The sequence below is a fragment of the Triturus cristatus genome, chromosome 2_1 (assembly GCF_964204655.1).
Source record: "Triturus cristatus chromosome 2_1, aTriCri1.1, whole genome shotgun sequence".
Classification (NCBI taxonomy): domain Eukaryota; kingdom Metazoa; phylum Chordata; class Amphibia; order Caudata; family Salamandridae; genus Triturus; species Triturus cristatus.
In genome coordinates this window covers 1,160,901,629-1,160,925,497 of record NC_140581.1, presented here as the reverse complement: position 1 = coordinate 1,160,925,497, position 23,869 = coordinate 1,160,901,629, and the positions used below count along the sequence as shown (strand labels likewise).

General features: G+C 45.5%; 2 protein-coding genes across 2 annotated transcripts in view; one reads left to right on the top strand and one right to left on the bottom strand.

Annotated features, from left to right (window-relative positions):
- Positions 1 to 7,594: 7,594 nt before the first annotated feature.
- Positions 7,595 to 8,390, bottom strand: LOC146866512 (NADH dehydrogenase [ubiquinone] 1 alpha subcomplex assembly factor 2-like). Its single transcript, XM_085636608.1, has one exon. It carries the CDS (start codon positions 8,240 to 8,242, stop codon positions 7,742 to 7,744), a length of 501 nt encoding a protein of 166 aa, XP_085492734.1. The 5' UTR covers positions 8,243 to 8,390; the 3' UTR covers positions 7,595 to 7,741.
- Positions 8,391 to 8,426: 36 nt separating this feature from the next.
- Positions 8,427 to 23,869, top strand: part of TRMO (tRNA methyltransferase O) — a 227,917-nt gene continuing 212,474 nt past the window's right edge. Inside the window, exon 1 of the mRNA XM_085636606.1 lies at positions 8,427 to 8,630. Within this exon, the coding sequence (XP_085492732.1) occupies positions 8,564 to 8,630 (67 nt within the window). The 5' untranslated portion in view covers positions 8,427 to 8,563. The remainder of the gene's footprint in view (positions 8,631 to 23,869) is intronic.

The following is a 23,869-nucleotide window of genomic DNA, read 5'->3' as shown; positions in this document are numbered from 1 at the left end:
AAGTGAAGCGAGGCGGTGCAGAGTGCAGTGCCCACAGGTCTTGGTGCAAGCAGCGGCTCGGTGACGGCGGCAGTTGTCAGTGAGATCAGGGTTGCAGTGCAAGATGCGGACAGTGACTTCTGCATTTCTCTTCTCTGTGGCAACTGAAACAGCGGTTCCAGAAGCGGTACCCAGAGGTTGGTGAAGTCTTTGCAGTCCCTGAGACTTCAGAATAGGAGGCAAGCTCTACTTCAAGCCCTTGGAGATACGCAGCACAAGTAAAAGAAAGTTCAGTCCACTCCTTTCACTGTCCAAGGCAGAAGCAGCAACTGCAGGCCAACTCAACAAAGCAACAACACAGCAAAGGGGCAGTCCTCCTCCTGGCAGCTCTTCTTTTTGGCAGATTCCTTGATTCCAGCGAGTTCCAAAATGTTGGGTTCTAGGCCCCAATATTTATACTCAAAATCCCTGTGTTCTCTGAGGCAGAGAGTGATTGTGCTTGGTCCAAACCAGTTCTGTCCTCTCTGTCCCGGCTTCCTGGCAGGAGGTGGAGACAGCATTGTGGAAGGCAGACCAGGTCCATTCAGGTTCAAGGAAATCACCTCCCCCTACCATGTTATGTTATGTTATTTTAATTTATTGAGCGCACAGCTACTCGGAAGTGTCCCGGCGCTAACAACAAACAAGGCGGCCAAACTACAGATATCCATCAAAATAGCAATGTCTTCAGGGATTTACGAAACAAGTGCGGATCACAAATAGCCCTCAAAGACAAGGGAAGAGAGTTCCAAGCGATGCAGGCTCTGCGGGCAAATGAATTGCCCCCCATGCGAACACGCTTAAATTTAGGGGTCTCCATGAGCAACAACGAGGATGACCTCAGCTGTCTCCTAGGGATATAAAAGGAGAATCTGTCCATAAATGCAGCCCAAGTCTATTCAGCCCAGCCCTGACTCATCCAGACTCTCTGGAACCATAGCACATCCCCAGGCCCTGTCACTCCAAAGCCGGACAGTCAATACACATCCTAGCAGAGGCACACTGGATGGCTAAGAAAATACCTACTTTCTAAAAGTGGTATTTTGAAACACAGAATGTAAAAATCACCCTCACTATAAGACGCATTTTAATATTCTGAGTTCAGGCATACTAAACTTTTTTTACCTACCTTGTTCCCAGGTGTAGTTATGTTTATGTTATAAGCAAACTCCCTATTCTATCCTATGGGAACAGGTAGCCTTGTAATAGTGAAAAATTAAATTGGAAGAATTTCACTATCAGGACATGCCACACACATCAGGGCATGTCCCACCTTTCACATACACTGCACACTGCCCACAGGGGTATCTTGGAAGTACCTTAGGGGTAACTAACATGTAAGAAAAAGGAAGGTTAGGGCCTTGCAAGTGGGTGCGCTTACCAAGTCGACATTGCAGAACCAGACAGCACACAGGCTCTGCAATGACAGGCCTGAGTTACATTTACAGACTGCTTATGTGGGTGGCACAATTAGTGCTGCAGGCCCATTAGCAGCATTTCATTTACAGGCCCTGGACACACACAGGGCACTGTACTAGGGACTGACTAGTAAATCAAATATGCTAATCATGGAATCACCAATTCATAACAACAATTTACAACAGGAGAACTTGCACTTTAACACTGAACAGCAGTGAGAAAGTGGGCAGAGGCACTAAACCGGCCAAAACAAAGTCAAAACCGGGAGGTCAGAAAGCAAAAAGACAGGGGAAACACGCAAAAAGATGCCAAGTCAAACAAAGAGCCACTGCAGTTATGATGACGTATAATAGTATTCCTCCCTGCCCTGGAGGAAGCTGGAGCTTCGCAATAGCCACCCGCCTGCATGAACCATGCCAGAAGAGATCTCCAGCAGAGCATGAAAGTCCCGAAACAAAGGAACAAGTGAGGGAAAGGGGAGGTGCACAAAATAATGAAGGAGGCGGGAGAAGCTGATCATTTTTTAAATTGCACGGAGAATCACAGGGCGGACACAAAACACCGCTTGTACACTCTCGCTCTGTAATACAACCTTGAAGGCCTCCAATTACACAGTTGGGGAAGAAGCTGTGCCTTTGTTATAATTAAAGAATTACAGAAATTTAGTGGCAAGAGTGTTGCGAAAGGGAGGGTCCTCTAGGAACTCAGGGGAAAGACGCCATGTAGTTATGGGGGAAGAAATCCAACCCTAATAGAGATTCGCCACCATGGGGCTATTATCCTATAATTCCCTCCCAAGACAATCTGAAGATGTTATAAAGGGGCAGAGGGTTTGAGAACACACCATGCGATCCAGCCGAGCATAGACCCTATGCAAATGTCAGTAACAGAAGTAGAGTCGAATGCCTGCTTTCTGGTGTGGTAAGACGTCTGAGAGCTCCCACTTGCACAGCCAGGCCTGCAGACTTGCCGCATTAGCAACCATGGGGGTGGAGAGTTATAGTGGTCCAGGGCATAATCCAGGACTGCATTAAAATTGACACCCAACAACCAAGGCAAATGAGCCCATCGCAATGGAACCAAAGAGAAGCGATGCAGGAACCAAGGCTGATCAGTATTGGGCGCATAAATGCACACCAGCAGGACATGATTACCATTCTGGCACGCTTACAGGAGTACACACCTGTCCTCCAAGTCAACCTCCCGGTGTAACACCTCCAATGGGACTCCCACCCTCACCTAAATCAGGGCCACTCTTGCATACTGCTAAGAAGTCGGTGGCAAAGAACTGTTCCCTCCATTGTTTCTTCAGTTTAAGCCCTTCCACATTTGTGATGTGAGACTCCTGTAACATGACTATGTGGACGCCCTTCCACTAAAGAAATGCATGTATGCGGTAACATTTGGCTAGTGTATGCATCCCATGGTTATTCCAAGAGAGGACCGTATATTTCTGAGTTGTCATGGTGACCCTATAAGACCCATCCCACCCACTTCCCACTGGGTGACAAAAATAGCATGATTATGCTCTAACCCCAAAGAACAACAGAACCCCCCCCCCCCCAATAATACAGTGAAGAGGATGATCACATTGAATTAGATCACCCACACATGTGAACTGAATAAGAAACAATAAAACATAACAATAATTGACGGGGTCGCAAGGCAATGGCCAGCCACCCAAACATGTATAGGAAACCATCCTAGAGGAGAGGCAGGTCAAGGCATGACAGCACACGGCCTCGTAGAGGAAGAGTCCAGAGAGGAGTAATGCAGACAGCAAGAAGAGGGCCCCGGCCTAGTGGGAACAGTCACTCAAACTCTGCAATTAACAAGAAGAGTGGATGAGGAGCATCCAGGGCAGAAAAGGGGGGGGATAGTAGATGTGATATATCCTTTCAGCTCAGAGAATGTCATTAGCTGTCTGAGGAGTCACTCTTGGCGGGGTGTTCCCATCGGAGACAGAAGGAGCGGTGGACCCATCCATGTCAGAGAGAGCCGATGAGGCGGTCAAGCGACCCACTGATGGAACACATAATGTTGCTGCAGCATCCAAGGCTGAGAGGAGGTCATATTGTGCCTGTTCTGGAGAGGGTGCAACAGGGATCCGTAGCTGGGTGGAGGCGTCCCGATCGATGGCAATGACTAGGCCGCTCCATCCTTTCTTCCTGGATCACTGGGTTAGGTGAAAAAGTCTCGATCCAGTCCCAAGCTTTGGAAGGTTCTTGAAAGAAATAGGATCTGTTATCACGGATCACCCTAAGCCTAGAGGGGAACAGCAATGCATACTTAAGGCCCAGTTCTCGAAGTTTGCGCTTAACTCACAGGAAAGAGGCCCGTTGGTGCTGCACTACAAAAGTAAAGACTGGGAAGAGCAGGATACAGTGGTTGTCCCGCAGGAGAGGAGCAGGCAGACGGGCTACCTGGAGACCAGTATCTCTGTCCTTAAAGTGTATCAGCTTGACAATGGGTCTCGGGGAAGGGGGCTCCCAGCGGGGGTCGACGGGCGGGACCAGGTGTGCTTGCTCGATGGAAAAGAACGAAGTGAGTTCATTTGTGGGTATCAGTTTCCGAAACCATTCCTCCAAACAGGCAACCATGTTCGAGTCCTTTCTGTCTTTAGGAAGGCCAATAAGATAATTAATGGCTACTGCGTTCACCTTCATGCTAAGGTGCGAGATTTCTGCGGCTGCCAGGATCACATCAAGCTTATCCGGGCCTGAGTGGGCCCCGGCGGGGTCCCTCTCCCTGCTGGGAGACCTATTTGGAGTTGGAACCGAGGGCAGCGGTGTCTTGGCTGATTTCATATGCTCCATGTCATCAGTTACAGGTCCCCAAAGTCGCAAGCCAGACTCCCAGCTCCGGGACGATTTGTAAAGGTCCAAAGGCAGAGGGGTCGGCTTACTCCGCCAGAAGATTCCTCCAGGGAAAGAGGAGCAGCTCCAGCAAACAATAGGAGGTTAAACAATAATCCGAAGGAGGAGCCCCTGAAAAATGTTCTGGGCGGGCCCCCTACTAATGCAGAGAGACAGGGGGGGCCAAGGGGCCAGGCCACAGGAGGAGGTCTCATGACCAATTGTCTCATCACAAAGCTGCGCCACAGGATGGGCCCCAAGGTGCGGCTCCCAGGCCCCAATGATGTGAGAGGTTCCCTCCAGTCTTGACCAGCCTCACCAAGGCCCCACCCGTGTCAAGTCTGGAGGGACAAGTCAAGAGCCCAGAGGTCCCCCTCCAGGCACAGCTATATTCTCAATGAAGCTCCAGACCAGCACCAGCGATGCGGCCCATACAGGGCAGGCCCCAGGCCAGAGGGATGAAGGGCGCATGATGCAGGGCCCCTTCCCACTTCTGCCTACCTCTGGTAGGCCCTGGATCTCCCAGGGAGGTTGGCTGACGAAATCCTATGCTGGAACGAGGCCTACAGCCGTACCCCGCCAGCCACCTCCTCAAAGGCCTCGAAGAGGGCGTGACTGGAATATGGGGTGGGGGCTGCACCGTGACAATCTCCCCTTTGTCAAATGTTGCACCCTGCCTCTGGAATCTCCGAAGAAGAGCAATGAAGGGCCGCTGTTACAGTGTGGCTGCAGAATGCGGTAGCCGGAGCCCAGAGTTTGCGAATTAGGTAACTACCATGCTGTGCGGTCAGACAATGCCCGCCATTTATTCAGTTTCTTGTGAAAATCAAGAACTGAAGAGGCTCAGATGTGCAAGGATAGTTTGTACCTGGCTTTGGAAGCAAGGGATAGGGCCCAACCATCAGGTCTGGTTCAGCATATGAGAGGGATGTGTGAGAGTAGGATTGTGGCTGAGAGGAGGTGCCAGGTAGGTATGTGGAAATTAATGCGATTGTTGAGGTAAGTGAGGCTGAAGTTGTCCAAAGCTTTGTGTATGTGTGTAAGGAGTCTGAAGGTTGCAACCGATATCACCCCTGCACAGAACCAAGGCAGAGGCAAGTAGTACATGAGTTCTTATATTTGCTATTCAGCCGGCAGTGGAATATAAAGTGAAGATTCTTTGCTATTTGCCTTGCCAACTGGTACAAAATATTTTAAATTTAAACTGGCAGGCAAGTAAAAAAGTAAGTTATTTTGCTATATGTCATATCACCAGTAAAATGGTACATAATCTCTGCTATTTAAAAACTAACATATTGAAGTTCCTTCAGAATTTCTTCGGCCACTAGCCAGTCAATAATCTCTACTATTTAAATTGGAACATCATGCATATTGAGCTTTCTTTGGTATCTGCGTGGCTGCTGGCCAAAGAGCAGAACATTTTCACAATTACCTGGCTGTCTTCTAAACAGCAACTACTCCAACGCAAAGATTTGCAACAGTTACAAGTCACAAATGTTGTTTTTTAGGTCGAGCATAGCGGCAGCGCGCATGCGCTGCTCGCTCTGTGAGACTGCTGTAGTAGTGTTGGAGAGAAGCCAGCGCCCACTCTCCGCCCATATTTTTCATTGGCTTGTGTCATTGTCTTTCGTAAATGCTGCCTTCGGATTCGTTAATAGGCTTGTTTGTCCCTCCTTAGTATGGCCTTGTCTTCATTTGTAACCTCCCATTGCTACTGGCCCCTTTACTTTGGTTGTTACACGGTACCTGTTATTTAGTATGTAAGCACTATTTACTTCATTGAGTTTCTCTTACTGCAGGCCCGATATGCGCTGCTTCAGCTGAAACCACTTATGTGTTTTTAAGCAGCTTGGCCGCACCCATTACACGGGCGCCCGCTTTCAATCACTTTAACCGGGCATTATCTTGTGTCTGTTTTAACACCCCCACCCCAGTAAAATGGATTTAGAAATGATTAGCAAATTAAGTCGTGTGAATTCCAGGTAACACATAATCGTGTGCCAATGGGCCGAAGCTGACAACAGCACATCTTTGTTACTTGTCATCTGCACTAAAAGCCCGGACGGTTGTTTTCAAAAGCCTGTTTTATTAACACCACCACTTCCAATGCCACCACCAATAACATCACCACTACCACCAATACCATCACTGCCAATACCACAACTACCAATACCACCACCAATGCCAATATCACCACTATGTCCACCAATACCACCACCACCAATACTCCCACCACCAGTACTACCAATACCACCACCACCACCTCTAATACCATCAATACCACCACCAATACCAACACCACTACCACCAATATCCCCACCACCAATACCCCCAGTGCCACCACCACCTCAGCCCCTCTCACTCATTAGTAATAGCAGGGGGACTGTACGAGCTCTTCCCTCCCGCCCTCCATGCCTGCCATAAAGAACAGCCCGTCCTGCACCAGGAAGTGAAGCCAGGGCCATACTACAGCTGGAGTGTTTTTTATTAGGCCAAAGATAGCAATGACATTACGCAATGCCACACTACACACTCAAATTACGTAGTGGGCAGGAAATAACTCCCCCTTCCCGCTGAGCCACGACAGTGTAATCACAGAGCGAAAGGTGTTGGAGCGCTTTGTTAGTGTTTATAGCTTGGATCATATGTAACTCTCGCCTCACACTTTGTCTGTGTAATTTACAACACTTATACATCTTCTTCACTGCACTATTTATCACTACTTTGAAGACGTCACAGGCCGGTCTCTTCCTCTGATATTTACAATCTAACAAGTGGTCAATAAGGCCCTTTATTGCAATGCAATAGGTATCACATTTGCAAGAGTTTAAGCTGTTAGTTTTGTAAAGACAATTTTTTTTATTTATGTGTTAAAACCCAAAACATAAATGAAAGACATTGTCATTTACAATGCCAATAACTTAAACGTGCATGAATGCGAGACCTATAGCATTGATAATGCTAGTTTCAACTAGCCAGCAAACTTTTTGGCACTAGTCTGACCCTATATTAATCCTCTGGATGGGAAACCTTATAATATTAACACGTACAAACCACATAGCCACAAATAAGTTTAATGTATTTATTATATCCCACAAGGAACGGCTTTGAGGCAACATCTGAACAAGATAATTATCCACAACTAGCACGTCCATTCTGATTTCATCAAACATTTTTCCTATTTCAGAGCATTTGGCCCTCACATTCGATTTTAATAACACTATCCGAGGCAATAGCAGCTTTCAGTATTCCTTGGTTCTTCCAGTGACACATGTCTTTCCTGTACAAAGTGAGTTAATATTTATATATAAGTATTTATTACTTTCTTAGAAATTATTTAGTTTATCTGATCAAACTAAACTGTTTCTGGAAAATGATTCTTATGCTCGTGAGTTGCGACGCTTTGCTTAGTCGAAGACAGCATAATTGCACGGAGTTGGACTTCATATTTATTTCTTAGTGCTGCCGCCGCCCGGCGGTGTCCAGGACCCAGGCTCGAAGGCATTGGCGGTGCTTGTGGGCTCTTTTGTAGTTTCATGCTTTCCGTAGTAAGCGGCAGAGGCATGCCCCTTGATTCTGGTGTGCGTGGGCTCAGACAACAGTCCCTCCTTGTAGTCTCTCTCCTGTATCATCTTATCCTTCGCTGATGCGTCCTCGCTCTTTGCTTTAACCTGGTGTCTGTACTGTTCGTTCTGGAGAAGTTCTTCGCTCGTGGGCGGGTCTTTCCTCCTTCCTCGGATCCAGGCATCCCACTCGGAGGGTATGGTCTCAGCTTCATAGGCGTGCTCCTCGGAGCTTACCATTTCCACTGTTCGTCTTTTCCGGACAGTTTGGCCAGTCCACGTCTTCTGCTCTGGGACGATATAGTATTTGTTCCCAAGGTGGTCGGTGCCGACATACTCTTTAACGAGCCCAAAAGTTCTCTGCAATAAGGATCTTATTCTATTCATTGTTTAGCAGTGTGCCCGAGGTTGCTGTCATACAGGCAGCGCTCTTCAAACTTGAAGACGTGGAGAAGATAGAAAAGAATGATGGCGACCCACTGGTTCTTTTTAGGCTAAACACAAATCACAGACCGGTTAAGCAACGTCATTTCGACTGTAGCCAGTCCAAGATGGGCGCCGACCTCGCGCGGATATCTCAAGGGCGTTTATTATTATTGGCCTTCATCTGTTTTCACAGCTGCTTTAAGTTACACTGCGAGTCACCTCGCGTCACGCACCTGATATTTACATGCTGCTAATTCAGAGTAGCCTCGTAAGTAATTGGAAATGCCTGGTCATGGTGAGGAGCGTGGTTCCAATAGATTTGGAGAAGTGACGCCCTCTCTCGAAACCGGTGAGTGAGGCTAATCGGTCCGTGTTACACAGCCAACGCTTTTTTTTAATGTATTTGTGTTTCTCCTTTCACCATCTCTGTATGAGGCGACGCTCTAAAGACGTGCGCTTCAAGCCTCGATTTCATTTTCCTGAGGTATGGTGTTGCAAGAGAAACGACCATTGGCATAGCCAATAGGTGTCTCCTTATGGACCGTATAAGTGTTTAGCCCGAGCCATAGCTGCCAAGGTTTCAGATTGCTATGTGTGACATTTTTATAACTTTAATGTAATTATGAGTGACATTTCAACAACTATGAGTGACACTTTCTCGCGAGCAAAATCAAGCAATGAAGGCGAAGGAAACATAAATATCAGAAATTGCATCCATTTGAGCAAGGAGAAACTCTAACAAGGTCTTAAAACTGCTGCAAAACACCAGAAATGGAAGAGCACTAACCGAAACCGAGTGCAGACACTGCAGCTATAATAATGCATAGATCAATAAGAGAAGGCTGAGAATAATACACAAAGCGCTTAGAAGCAACATGCCAGGGGCACTAAACAATAATTAAATATGTTATTAGGCATTCTGTGTTATCCATGTGATAAAATAATTTGAACGACAGCTGTTATTTATTGCATGTGAAAGGTGCAAGCCACAGACAGTATACTCAATATTTCCATTACATTATGGTTTTACCAGGGCTGGCTATGTACACATATTCTCGAGTTACTGTTTTGTTAATTTGTAAAGTAAAAATAACACCTGCCTTTTTTACAGTACTTTGAAACATTAAACCCAAAGCAGTAAGCACTGTATGATTTGTAAATCTGCAGATTTACACATCTGGTGTCACCGTCACTTGAAGTTGCCAATAGCAATGCCTCCTGTAATTGTGCTTCGAATCTGCATGCTCGAGGTTGTAGGCACAGTATGAATTTTATTTTGTTAGGGTGGCAAGTGAAAGGACATGTTCACATAACTTTACAGTCCTCAACTTCATCTGTGAGGGCCCTTGCACCGCCAGATGTCTGGGCATTTGAGTGCAAGTATACACCGGACCCTATGCTGCATGAACACAAACAGCTGGGAAAATCATTACATGCATTTTTCAACAAATACTATACGGGCCCACAGCCGTAAACAACTGCAGGCTACTGCTGTAGGAGAAAGTGATTCGCTGTAAAAAGGGGGTTAATAACTACTTTGCGGGCCCAAGCATTCTTAAGAGATTAGGTAATACAAAAAACACATGGCCCAAAGCACTTATGAGTAACCAAAAGAAAGTACCAAACGTTTCCAAGAACAAACAAACATTTATAAAAAGGAAAGAGAAGGATGTTTCAAGAGGGGGCTATACAGAGGGAGGTATTTCTTAATTATTATTGGGATGCGGCGAGAGAGATGAGTAGGTAATGTAGGCCTAGCCAGCACAATTAAAAATTTGCGAACATACGTGACAAGAATTTTCAATTCTATTAAGGACACGGAGGCGAGGATTATGCTTCTCAATTTTCTTTACTGAAAATTCTCAGCAGCCAATCATATAACGTAAAACAAAATAATAAACTACAATACCCATAAACACCAGTGGGTATCACGTGATGATCATAGAGAGGTCCTCTATATAAGGCATAACAGAGAATACCATATCCTCTTTCTTTGTATGAAAAAAATAACAGTTAAGTCCAAGAATAATCAAAACACATGTTGAAGTCCGGAAACAGTATAAAAAGCAGAACCAGATATGGAAAGAAATCCAGCAGCCAACTGGCAGGAACGGGACTGGAAAGCAGCGTGAATGGACAGCTTCTCCTGAAGAGGATCAGAACCTGAAAGGAAAAAATAAGCCGTAATACCACACTCCCAGTAAGAGGGATATAATAACAAAGGGAAGGGTATCAAAAAACAATAGGAGCATAGAATGCAATATATACATTAAAAACAGAAATGTAATATAATACAGTACATAGTAATATAATACAGTACAGTCAAAGGGTGGGATAATCCTCGCCACCGTGTCCTTAATAGAATTGAAAATTCTTGTCACGTATGTTCGCAAATTTTTAATTCTATGTCAGGACCGGAGGCTCCGATTATGCTTGTTCAAAGCTGAGCCACCACCACAGAAGCAAAATTTACAATTGGTTTATAATAAAAAGTCTTAAATGTAGAATCAGATGACCAATCTGCTGCCTTCATAATGTCCAGCAGACTGACACCCACAGAAAAAGCTTTAGATGCCATAGCACCACGAGCCGAATGAGCACCAAACTTGGAAACGTCAATACCAGCTTCACCCATGAGCCAACGCACCCATCTTGCAAGGGTAGCCGAGGTCACAGGAAGAAAAGGTTTCTGTAAAGCTATCAACAATTGACCCCCAACATCAGAACGAAAACCTGCAGTACTTACTTCATAATCCCGGATACATTGTACCACACAAAGTTTAGGATTAGCAGGAAAACTGGGATAGGTGACAGAAGAGGTGTTACATTTAGTGCGTCTGGTGATGGAGAAAGTAACACCCTCCGGAGAAAAACTACGACCCGCGAGGTCAAGCGCGCGGACATCGGACACTCGCTTACAGGACACTAGACAAAGTAACATTGTTAACTTAGCAGAAAGTTGTTTGCGAGAGAGAAACTGATTATCTGGCCAGGCATTCAAAAAACGTAAGACAGTGGAAACATCCCAAAGCTCTGAATATTTAGAGGAAGGTGGTTTCACTAAACGAATACCCCTGAGTAACTTACCCACCAAAGGGTATTCACCAATCGGTTTGCCATCAACCGGTACATGGCCCGCAGAAATGGCAGAGCGGAAATTATTGACTGTGCGATAGGCGAGGCCGGAAGCAGCAAGGGAAGCCAGAAAATTCACTACAAGGGAGACATCCGCGAGAGCGGGATCCACCTCCCGTTGAGAGCACCAATCACACCATCGTTTCCAGGCGGAAGCATAACGCTTGTGTGTGCTGGATGACCAAGCTTCATTGATAAATCGGGAAGCGTCTTGTGAAAGGCCTGGGACTTGCCAGCGATCCCCGAAATTCGCCATGCGACCAGCAAGAGCTGGCCGGATGTTATCAGAGGATGAGGGGACTGAAGGGGGTCCAACAACAGATTCCACCGATGGGGAAGAAGGAGGGGAACCGCGCACAACATTTCCAGAAGAACTGGGAACCACGGCTGAGCCCGCCAAAGGGGAGTGACAAGAATCAACTCCGACTGATAACACTTGGTTCGGGCCAAAACCCTGGGAATCATGACAAACGGAGGAAACGCATAACATAGAGACTGAGGCCACACCTGAAGAAAAGCATCCGTCGCCAGAGCTTCCGGATCGGGACGCCAACTGAAGAATGCTGGAAGTTGCGTGTTGAGTCGGGAGGCAAAAAGATCGATCTGACAAGGACCCCATGTGCGTATCAACAACCGAAAGACTCGAGGATGAAGCCTCCAATCGCTGAAATCCCTCAGATGTCGGGAATTCCAATCGGCAACTTGGTTGCTGCACCCGGGAAGATACTCCGCCACTACAAACAATTTGTGTTGAAGGCAAAAGTGCCAAAAATCCTTGGCAATCTCCGCCAGCAGGCGTGACCGAGTCTCGCCCAACTTGTTCACATAACGAACCGCTGACACATTGTCCATGCGGAGAAGAATGCAACAATTCGTCTGGCGAGGGGAAAGACAGCGAATCGCAAAGGAACCCGCCAGGAGTTCCAGACAATTGATGTGGAGATGTAATTCCTCCGGAGACCACCGACCGCCCGTTGACACCGGGCCGCAACGGGCTCCCCAACCCCACCGACTGGCATCGGATTCGATCACCACTTCCGGAGTTGTTCCGAATAGGGCTCGACCGTTCCAAGACTCCATGTGTTCTAGCCACCAAACCATCTCCCACCTCGCTTCCTCCGTGAGAGGAATCTGATCGGAATACTTGAGGCCTTTCTGGAGATGACGGATCTTGAGTCGTTGGAGCGCTCGGTAATGAAGGGGACCCAGGAAGATTGCTTGGATAGAGGAAGCTAACAAGCCGACGATCCGGGCTATTGATCTCAAGGACACAATCTGCTTGTGCAAAATCAACCTCAACTCTCTCTTGATTGATCTGATCTTCTGATGGGGCAAGAGGAGTTGACAAGTAAGGGAGTCTACCAGAAAACCGAGGAACTCGACAGACTGAGACGGAATCAACATCGATTTTTGAGGATTGACCAAGAAGCCCAGATTCTGCAATAGATCCACCGTCCAAGCCAGATGTTCCATGACTAGGGGAGGAGTCTGACCCAAAATGAGAATATCGTCCAAATATATGATGAGGCGAACCCCGCGGGCTCGAAGAAACTCTACTACAGGCCTCAGAAGTTTCGTGAAGCACCAGGGTGCTGACGAGAGGCCGAAAGGAAGGACCTTGTACTCGTACCAAGTTCCCTGCCATTGGAATTGCAGAAATCGACGATGAGGACTGTAAATGGGCACTGACAGATAGGCATCTTTTAGATCCAGACGAACCATCCAGTCCCCGTCCTGAAGAAGATCGCGGAGAAGATGGATTCCCTCCATCTTGAAATGACGATATACAACCCCTCCATTGAAATCCTTGAGATTTAAAACAAGCCTGGATCCACCCCCCTTCTTCTGAACGAGGAAGACGTTGCTGACAAAACCGTGAGGATGACGGGCCGTCCGCTCTATAGCCCCTTTGTGAAGAAGAGACTCGATTTCGCTGGAAATGAAATCGTGATCTTGAAGGGAAAAAATCAGTGGACGAGGAGGGCGGGATTGAGAGGGGGGATGGAAGAACTCTATCTTGTAACCCTGCACTGATTCCAGGATCCACGCATCCTGCGAGATTTTTTGCCAATTGTGGAGAAAAAATTGAATTCTGCCCCCCAATTGAACAGTTGAAAAAGGAATTAAGCTCACCTGAGGAGGAGGCGTCACGCTGGCCTCCTTGGTTGCCTCCATAACGACCTTTCCTGTTGTTATTTCTGGAACCACGCGTGGGGTAGAAATTTGAGGATTCTTGGAGTTTTCCACGGGCGTTATTATTCCCCCGCTGGGCGCCTTGATGATAACCGCGGCCGAACGACCGCCCCCGATGTCGTCCGGCCCGGCCAAAAACCGGGCGAAAAGCCCGCCTTAGTGAACCCTGTGCTTTATCCAGGCCGCTAAATGTAGCGACGAACTTCGTCAGTTCTTTCAGAAAAGGTTGTCCAAAAAGAAGACCTTGCGCTAAAGGGCCAGCCTCAGAGGTAGACAATTCCGCCAACTTTGGGTCAAGTTTCAATAAAATAGAGCGACGACGCTCGTAGGACATGGCACAATTAGCATTGCCCAACTGACAAATGGCTCGTTGAGCCCAGCCGATCAGATCGTCAGGATCAATAATTTGCCCAGAAGCTTTAGATTTAAATCCTAAATCTAAAATTTTGGTAAGAGGACCAGTTAAATCAAGAAGTTTGTCTTGACATGAGCGCCAAGCCCGGTCGATTCCCTTTTTGGGATCCTTAGTATATTTCTTTAAATAGGTGAGCATAGAGGGATCCACTTCCGGAGTGTCTGCGACCTTGTCCGCTAAATCAGGTCTGGGACATTCGGAACGCAAGCGTGCACGGACCTCCTGTGGAAAAGCTTGACGCAGATGGGACTGCACATACTCAGCAACTTCCGTAGAGGGAAGCCAAGACGAGGAGTTGGGATGAATAATAGCCGTGGGCTCAAAGGTAAGTAACTGTGGATGGGTGGAGCATCCACAAAATGCTCTTTGCGTGTCTTTTTAGCTGGTGGAGGAGAAGCCTCCGGCTCAGAGGGAAAATCAGAGGAGGAATTGCCATCGTCTCTGAAGGGCGAACTAGCAGAAGCGTCTTTCGAAGAACAACCATAGGAATGGTCAGTGGCAAGATTTTTAGCCAATTTGGCAAAGTCCGAAGAATGTGGATTCTTTGAGGGTTTGCTGGTAGAATGAGATGAAGAACCAGGTAGCCATCCTTGTTGTAGGGCATAATTGCACAAATGGCGCTTTAATGGCTCAATAGCCTTTACCATGGCCTTATTGACGGAGTGCTGGACTCCCGCATCAAGAGCTTCTACGAGCTCATGCTCCAATGACCCCGAAGGGTCGTCCTCATAATATTCATCCTCATAATAATAATCAGACATTGTCACTGGAGAAGCGACAGATAAACCCACCGGAGGAAAAAGAAGGAGCAACAATCACTGTCTTGCGCAAAACTGCGGAGCTTGAAACAACAAGGCGCAGACAGTGAATAAATAAGGGGGAGTGGTAACCCCAAGCAAGCCACAGAAGTACAATAATGTGTGAAACACTGTACAATAATAAATTGAATGTGGAGGGAGGGCTTGCCTGATAACCCACTCTAGGCAGAGCCTATGCTCAAGTTTACAGCCCAAGGCAACCCAATAAGCCTGAGCGTCAGTGGAGGTCTGGCAACAATTGGTGGGTATAGGGCACTAAAAGCGCTGCCCCTGCGCTCAAAATGAATCCAAGAGGCTTATGAGGGAAAAAACGGCAAAAATCGCCGTTTTCGGATTCAAAATGGCCGCCGCGCATGCGCGGAACGGCCCGAGAATTGCACCAGAAAGAGGACTACGCGTCCAAAGGACGCGCGTCCTCCCCTCCGTCTCCCGCTCCACAATGAGAGAACTCGGGCACAGAGCGCCCTGTCCGGAAGGCGAAACGCGCTTCCAATGGTGACAATAATGAGCGAGAAAATGCGCGTCAGGGACAATGCACCGAGTGCGAGTAAACGAATGGGTGACCGCCCTAGAAAGAAGTAGCGCGTATACAAGGAAGCGAACACCAACAACCTGAAAACATGCGCATACAAATACAATACAATAGAGTGCAATGACAGAAATAAGCAAGTAATGCACTTAACTGGCTGCGGAGCAGCAAAGAAAGAGGATATGGTATTCTCTGTTATGCCTTACATAGAGGACCTCTCTATGATCATCACGTGATACCCACTGGTGTTTATGGGTATTGTAGTTTATTATTTTGTTTTACGTTATATGATTGGCTGCTGAGAATTTTCAGTAAAGAAAATTGAGAAGCATAATCGGAGCCTCCGGTCCTGACATAGAATTATTTATGGTTGCAATTGTACTGCGTCACAATATTTTCAACAACGTAATAATTAACCAATGGACTGTACTTCACTGTCTGTCAGCTGAGCGGTCCGAGCACTGCCCAGCCTGCCGGCACAAGAGCAGCGTGAAAGCAGAGAGTTGAGGCTCAGACACTCAGTGACGTTTTTACTATTTATTGCACTGTGTGTTAGCTTGAAAGTCAGACTCCGATTATGACTTTCTGACAAAATTAAAAATATTTCCAACAAGGATAAATAATTGATTTCAGACCTGAGAGTGCTAGTGACAGTCTAACAGAGCGACCCACAGTACAGGCTGGCCGCGACAAGACATTGCTGCTGTGGGTCCGACTAGACTCGCGCGGCATTCATCATTAGACGCCGCAGGCACTGCGATATTGGCAACATGACAGGTAGTGGTGGGAGCGACTGGTGGGCTGCCAAACTTATTTAGGAAACCTAAACTGCTGTCCATGGAGTCCTGTGTCAGCTTACAATTGGGCGAATCATTCTAGCAGTCTCTGTGACTCCAACATGTCACGTGAATGCTGCTGTGAATAGATAGCCAGCTCCCAGGCCTGCAGCAATCAGTCTGTCAATCAAACACTCTGTGGCTGCCAGTGCTTTGCTCAGTACTAAATATAGCAGTGATCCAGCGCTATAAATGCGTGACTTTACATTTTAGTGCGGTGATGCGGACAACCACACTAAACTGCGTTAGTCTAACGTCTTATGCATGGTACTAGGCATGGGTGCAGCGCTATTGACTTTGCCAATGTCTTTAAGCTATGTTGTAGAGCATTGTGGCTGCTGTGCCGCATGTTGAAAAGTTAAACTAAAAAAGTGTTGTAAGCGTTTTTGTTACCTTATATATATATATATATATATATATATCACTGAAAAAACCATAGGTTTCACACAAGTTATAGTTAGTTGTACATTTCACTCGTAAAAAACCAATGAAATTCCCCCGTTATAGTTAGTGCAGGCAACTATAACTCACGCGACCGCAATCCTCTGCTGATGCTAATACTGTATTTAGACACTTATTTGCCCATGTCTTCTTCCATTAAATTTTAGCTATACATATATTACAAATATTTTTTTTTCATAAAGACACATATGTCATCAGCAGAGGATTGCGGTCGCGTGAGTTATAGTTGCCTGCACTAACTATAACGGGGGAATTTCATTGGTTTTTTACGAGTGAAATGTACAGCTAACTATAACTTGTGTGAAACCTATGGTTTTTTCAGTGAATCTGCAAGGTTTTTTAAATGCTAATTCCTAACTATATCGTGTGTGAAACCTATGGTTTTTTCAGTGAATTTGTACGTTTTTTTAAATGCTAAGTTACTTTACGCCATTCGTGGCGTGCACGCCCAGTTAACTCAGTTCGTTCCGTGCGCGCACGGTGGTCACGCGGTGCGCTGCGCACACCGCGTGCCCACGTTATGCGGGATGGGCCATGTACGCACGATGCGCTTCGCGCACCGTGCGCACATGGGGGACATATTATGCGCTTCGTTGTGAAAAGGTATTCATTTGTAGTATTTCGTGGTGATATAGGGCACCGTTTGCACACGGGGTGTGGAGAGTGTGGATCATTTTTTGTTTTTTTATAATTTTAACCGTACGCGTACGGTAAGCGTAATCGGGGATTTTTCGGAAAAAAATAAAATTGTTTTTTTGGCCTTGGGGGTTGTTTGGGGACACCTATATCGGTGCTGGGTGGTTAAGAACTGAATATACTGCCCCTTTAGATGGTTTTTGTCTTTGTTTTTGCTGCCCCCCTCAGAGTGCGAGAGAGAAAATGGCGGCCGCCGCTTCCTGGTTTCGACCGATTCGAATGTTTACTTAGATCGAACAGCCAATCAGAATCGCGCTCGAGCACGTCACCGTACGCGTACGGTAAGCGCACCGTAAGCTGGCTCAGATATATATATTGATTTAAAGGCTATTTTCTCAGAATCTACTGAACAGATTTACACCAAACCTACAAAAGGCACTTCCTTGACCTGTAGACTACCTCTCTGCCAAATTTCAAGGAACTCTGTTCAGCCATTCGGGCTGTAGCTGTGTCTAAAGGTCCTATGGAAAAATGCATGGGAAAAACGCGTTTTGGGACCCCCCTTTTATCTCAGCCCCCGCATGACGAATCCCCCCGAGACTTTCAGGGTAGGAGCGGAGCGCAGCGCCCCACCTATTTTGAAAATTTCGCGAGGATTCGTCGACCGGCGCCAAAGTTATTCAAAATAGAATGTTGCGGTTTTCCTATGGAAACAGGGTCCTAACTATAACTACCTACTGGCGACCGCCAGTAGGTAATATATATATATATATATATATATATATATATAACCAAGAATACATTATGTACAACTGAACGACCTTATTTAAAAAAGAATTAACATAAAAAATGTTTTCTAGTTTTGTGATTATTGTGATACTACTATGGCAGCAAAATTAAGATTTATTTTTATGTTTGTGTTTTGACAGTGGCAGATTAGGTGTTATTATGATGTCGCACACGTTTTAAATAGGGAAGAGTGTTTTAATGAAAAAATAAATGTAGAACAATTTAAATCCAAAGAAAAATGGGATAGTGTGTATAATATAGGCAACGATGTTTCTTAGAAGGGCTGGTACACAGTAAGTTCCTTTTTATAACTGTTTAGTAACACTAAAACAATCCCTTAGGGAAAACAGAGAAGCTTTGCCAAAATCTATCAGTACTTCAACAGCAAATCCATCAGTACTTCAACAGCTGTTGTAAACAGACAACTATGATTTGTAATTTTTCAAAAATAATTTGTGTGCTCATGACTGCAATGGCAATACAGTCATTTATAATGTTGAGCCTTTTTGGGTGCTTCAAATGTTTCATCCTTGTAGCCGGGGCTTTAAGTGGGATGAAAAAACTGGGGAGGGGGCTCTCAAAGGGGCATGGTCGATGTAATTAAGGGCATGGCTTAAAAATATTTACGCTAAAAATCTGTACTTGGTTAGCATAGTGTGCTGCCCGACTGGCATTTTGCTGCTTCTGTCATTGCATCCAGATATACAATACAACAAGTAACATTACACTTGCAACATGACTGGACTATTGGTTTTGTCGATGGCTGTTAGTTGCATATGATAAAAAAAAAAAAGCAACAACTATGGCTTCTTTGTATAGAACATTAAAAATGCTTGAGTTCTAAAATGATGGGAGTGTGAAAGAACTATAACCAGTGTCTTTGAAGTTACATCAAAGGTAGTGCAGACGCCGAGGTCACGATCAACACTCCAGGATGTTACGCACTTGAACTATATATTTTAAACTGGACCAATGTATTCTCCGATTTCTCTTTCCTCCCTGTTCTTTGTTTTTGAAAAATTGCTCAAAACAATTCTCCTGAAATTAAAGATAGTGCAGAGTTAAGATTTTCTTTTCAGCGAAGGCAAAAATTGAGAAGTTTTGACTGTAAAACGGGCGGGTCGTGGAGGGATTGATGCAAAGTGTTTGTCATGGAGAAGCACACTTACGAGCAAGAAGTACTAGGTAAAGGAGCCAGTCGCCATGGGAGGTTACAAATGGAGACTGCCGTACTAAGGAGGAACTAACAAACCGATTACTGAATCAGAAGCCTGCATTTACGGAGGACAAACACAGAAGCCAATGACCAATATGGGTGGAGAATTGGCAGGGCTTCTCTTCCATACTCTAGTAAAGCAGATCGCCAGAGTAGCGCATGAGCTCTGACTCACGTATAAGACTTGCATAGCACAACACCCTTGACTGAATCCCGTTCAAGTACTGCTTTGCCCAGGACTACAAATTTAGCGCACAGTGATATGTGACATGGTACTATTGTTGGAGGGGCTGAGACAGACATTGGGTAGATAATCGTCATGCTGTAAGAGAAGGATTGTATGGCAAGCAATCACCTTTAGGGGCTACAGCTTTCTGTTCTGCAACTTCAAGGTAAATGTGTGGTAGGTGGTGTCCTCCTTCCAGGGCGTGTGAGTAAATAAATTGGAGCACACTGTGCACCACATTACACTGTAGCACACACGCAAGGATGGAGTATCATAGAATTGGAGCACACTGTGCACCACATTACACTGTAGCACACACGCAAGGATGAAGTATCATAGGTACATGTACTGTTGATGGGATGAGAGAAGCAAGCTTTAACCCCTTCGATGCGTGTGACGGAGCGGTTCCGTCATGCGCGTCGGTCGCGCTAAGGGGATGACGGAACCGCTCCGTCACGGCCCCGCCCGCGCACGAACCCTTCAGCACAGCGCGGTAATCCGCGCCGCGCTGATTGGGTTAAATGATTGATTGGATTTTGACATCTGTACAATGCAATACTGAATTGCCTCTAGGTGCTAGACAGACAGTATTAGGATGATGAAGTTTGAGGCTCCTAGGCAGTAAGTAGCAATGTATTGATTGCTACCGGCTCTGTGTTAGGTTGGTAGTGCGCTGGGCTCCTCCAGGTACAATAAGGACAGAACTCTGAGGCGACTTTTGACACAGTGCAGGAAGGGCTGCACTGAAATCTTGGGTATGCATTACTCACACGACTGGATCATTTTGCCATTTCTGTGCCTGGTCCCTCTGCTTCAGCGGCATGGTGATGTGCTACGTCCAGACTAGGGCTGCCATGGCCTTGACAGCCTGACAGTGACTAACACTAGCTGTGCGAGCAATGCCCTAAACATGGTAAACGGACTACGCAAACTTGTCTTTTACCCATAGTCAGGTAATGCGAAGTAACGCTTCCTTTCAATTAATAACCTTGTGGCCATGTTTGAATGACAAATGGTCTCTATTAATACAAAATATTGAACATTGTTGAAGGCAGTAAAGATGGTAATCTAAGACATATGAATTTACTTAAAATAAAAAGAAAATATTATTATGTAAAATTTGAACTAATTAAAAAATATAAAGCATATATATATATATATATATATATATATAAAATTGGGGCTCGTTTTCCCTTTGTTGTATATGTTATAATCCTCAATAACATTTACTTTCATGAAAATGTTTCTGTGAAACTGAATATGTAGTACATACGGCTACGAAACTGTAGGTGCTAAAAATTGCCATTTTGTTGAGAGGTTTCCCTTTGTAGTCAGTTGCGACTTGCATTAGTCTCTCATTTGTTTCAGCAGCACGTAGCTCGGAGAAAACAGCTGCACCCTGTGGGGAATCTTCTAGCCATGGTTCTTCTACAAAAGGGTCTTTTCCCGATCTGTTCCATTTGACTACAGCTAGCGGGGTTAAAAGTAGAGGTAAAAAAAAAGTGTGGTTTTAATCCTGTGACATCTTTAATGCAGTTAACTTATTCTTATGACAATATATAAACAAAGCAAGTATTATTTAAATACCTAATATTTCATATAAACTCGCACCAGGGACATAGAGGATGCGTTTTGCATCTCATTACGTAGGATATGTCCCCTGCCGCCTGTCGTCTCCAAAGTTCTAGCAACACTTAAGGCTTGCCATAAATCCTAACCCATGTGGGCTCAGATATCTGGAGAATTTGTCAGCACGAAATAACAAGTAGACAGTAGCACTTGTGAAAAGCGCAGTGCTCTTAAAGAAATAAGTAAAAACAGTAGCAATTTGTGAAAAGCGTAAACTGTTTACAAAAAAAAAGATGGTTGTGTTCAGGCAGACTGCTGTTAAAAAAACAAAAGCTGGCCGCCACCATATGTAAAGATAAAGTGTGGCGTGCCGTACTCATATGCAGAAGCGGACGGGCGTCATATTTAAAGTGAAACATCGAAGTGCGATGCGTTGTCTAGACACATAACTTGACAAATTCTGAAATACTGACAGCGTAAGGAGATAGTACTTGGCCGGTGCTCCGTGGCAGGAAAGCATAAACAGAGAGGAGGGAAAAGAGGAACAATTGCACAATAGCAAACATGGATTTCTAAAGGATAGTGGCACAGTCAAATAAAAAGCAATGACAACCAGTGGGCGGAGTTTAACTCCACAAACCATCTGCAATAGGTCACGTAGCGACAGTGCAAGTGCTGAGATGCTCAACCTAAAAATGTGATTGGTGGATCTAGAGGTCCTAACCTCATAACTTCAGTTGCATTGATCCGCCTATTGCATTATCCCCCCCACCCCCGTAATAAGGTCTGTGGATTATCTGTAATTTTTTACATTTACATATGGGATAAAGTACCCCTTTGTCGTACATGATAAGGATATTGCAAGTAACTGAGAAGTTCCTTACCCATTATAGAGTAACAAGGCAGAAGGCTGAACTTCTGTATAAGGTTATGGAACTCTGAGGTGACTTGTAATATACTTATAGTAGCATATTGATGTCATATGCACTGGGACCCTCTTAGTTCTGGGTGGACTCTGCAGAGGAAATACTGTAATATGTGGGTAGGTGTTAGGGTGTGGTTTATTGCAAAGTATGATGTAATGTGTAGTGCGTGAGGGTATGCTGAAGAATGAAGTAATGTTTGACTGCAGCTCCTGTGTGCGTAATTCATCTGCATGCTCCTGGACTGGGGAAGACGTTGCAATTGATGCATTTCCGAAAGGACAAGACTGCTCTCCCTGAGAGTTTGCAATGATACAGCAAACTGCTTGTGTGTGGCATGTGTGCCCAGAATGGATGCAGAGCAGTCTGCAACCGGCACATGTGGAGTCAAAGCCCTGCTCTAGCCCATATATGGCCGCAGAAAAAATTGAAGGCCCTACAGGGCAGCATATACGAAATGCCCGCCAAACCTGCAGATGTGCCCTCAGTACAGAGCAATCATTTGGACGAAGCCAGAAATAATGATCATGACAACAAGGTACGAAAAACAGAGAACGTAACCACCATCAAGGTCGAATGAAGCATTCTGTGACCCAGGCTTGTGCACAAGGCCAGTGCTTGCAGAAGTTGTGGGTGCCGTTCTGCACAGCGAAAGCTGTCTGAACAGAATGTTCTCTCAATGACGGCAACCATGTTCCTGAAGACACCACCACCTTTCAGCTCTTCTTAAAAAAAACAGAACATTGGTGCCAGGTGGCCTGCATGGATTGAAACGTGACTTCAGAGATGCGCTAGAGGAAGAAGTTGACAAGAAGATCATCAAATGATTGAAAAACCTTGCAGGTGAGGAAGTAAAAGAACTGCTAATGAAAAACTTACAGACGAACGAAAATCGTACCTAAAGGTAAAAGAAGAGTTGGAGGCTAGGTTCAATCCAGTGCTGAATGTCGACTACAAAAGGTATATCTTCAACCAAGCATGACAATAGATTGATGAAACAATGGACAAGTTTGTTGAAAGACTTGATACACTCATTAAACATTGCAAGTTCTGTGACTAGCCGACGAAGAAGCCATGCGCCTCAGAGTCATTGATGGCTGTCTTTCAGATTAGTTTAAAATATGCCTGCTGAAAGTAACACACAGTCAACAAAAAATGCTGATGACTGCAAGAGCAGAAGAATGAGCAGAAAGACCATTTGCTGTCATGAAAGTAGGAATAGCACACAATGACTCGATACTGATTGTGAAAAACAAGCATAAACAATATACATGCAAGTTGACATCTTCAAGGAAAACAAAGCTTTGCTCCCAATGTGGATTTTCGTTTCCCCATGAAGGTAAATGTCCAGTCACAGGACAAATGTGTAAAGGTTGTGGGAAAGAGAACCATTATGTGCTGAGCTAAAGCAAAATCAAGTGCGTCACAACGGCAGGAAAAGATGGACGTAAGAACATTCCAGGAACATTCTAGCTACACCCCTAAAGCAAAAAGGTCTGAGGTCTTCGTTCAATGCTATATTTCAAATGAGCCGGTCCTTCACCTTTTTGTTGTAGATACGGCGTGTTAGACCTGTCAGCCCTTTGGGTGGTCCCTCCTCATCATTATTTATTTTGTCCCACTTTTGCCTCAAACCCTGTTAGTATTTTTTCCTTTTTGGGAACCACCAGACTTTTTAGTATTGATGCAGATTCAGGGAGCCATTTTATCTACCCCTGGAACTTCTGTCTGAGGGCCTGGAGCACAAAATGGAGGCCACCCATTGTCACCTGTGACATCACTGGAACCTACTAGAACCTTCTGCAACATTCTGGAACCCTGTGACAGTTGGAGGCGGTTTA

What these genes read in the sequence shown, in the direction of transcription:
- LOC146866512 (XM_085636608.1), bottom strand. Translation starts at nt 8,242, where the DNA reads ATGAATAGAATAAGATCCTTATTGCAGAGAACTTTTGGGCTCGTTAAA.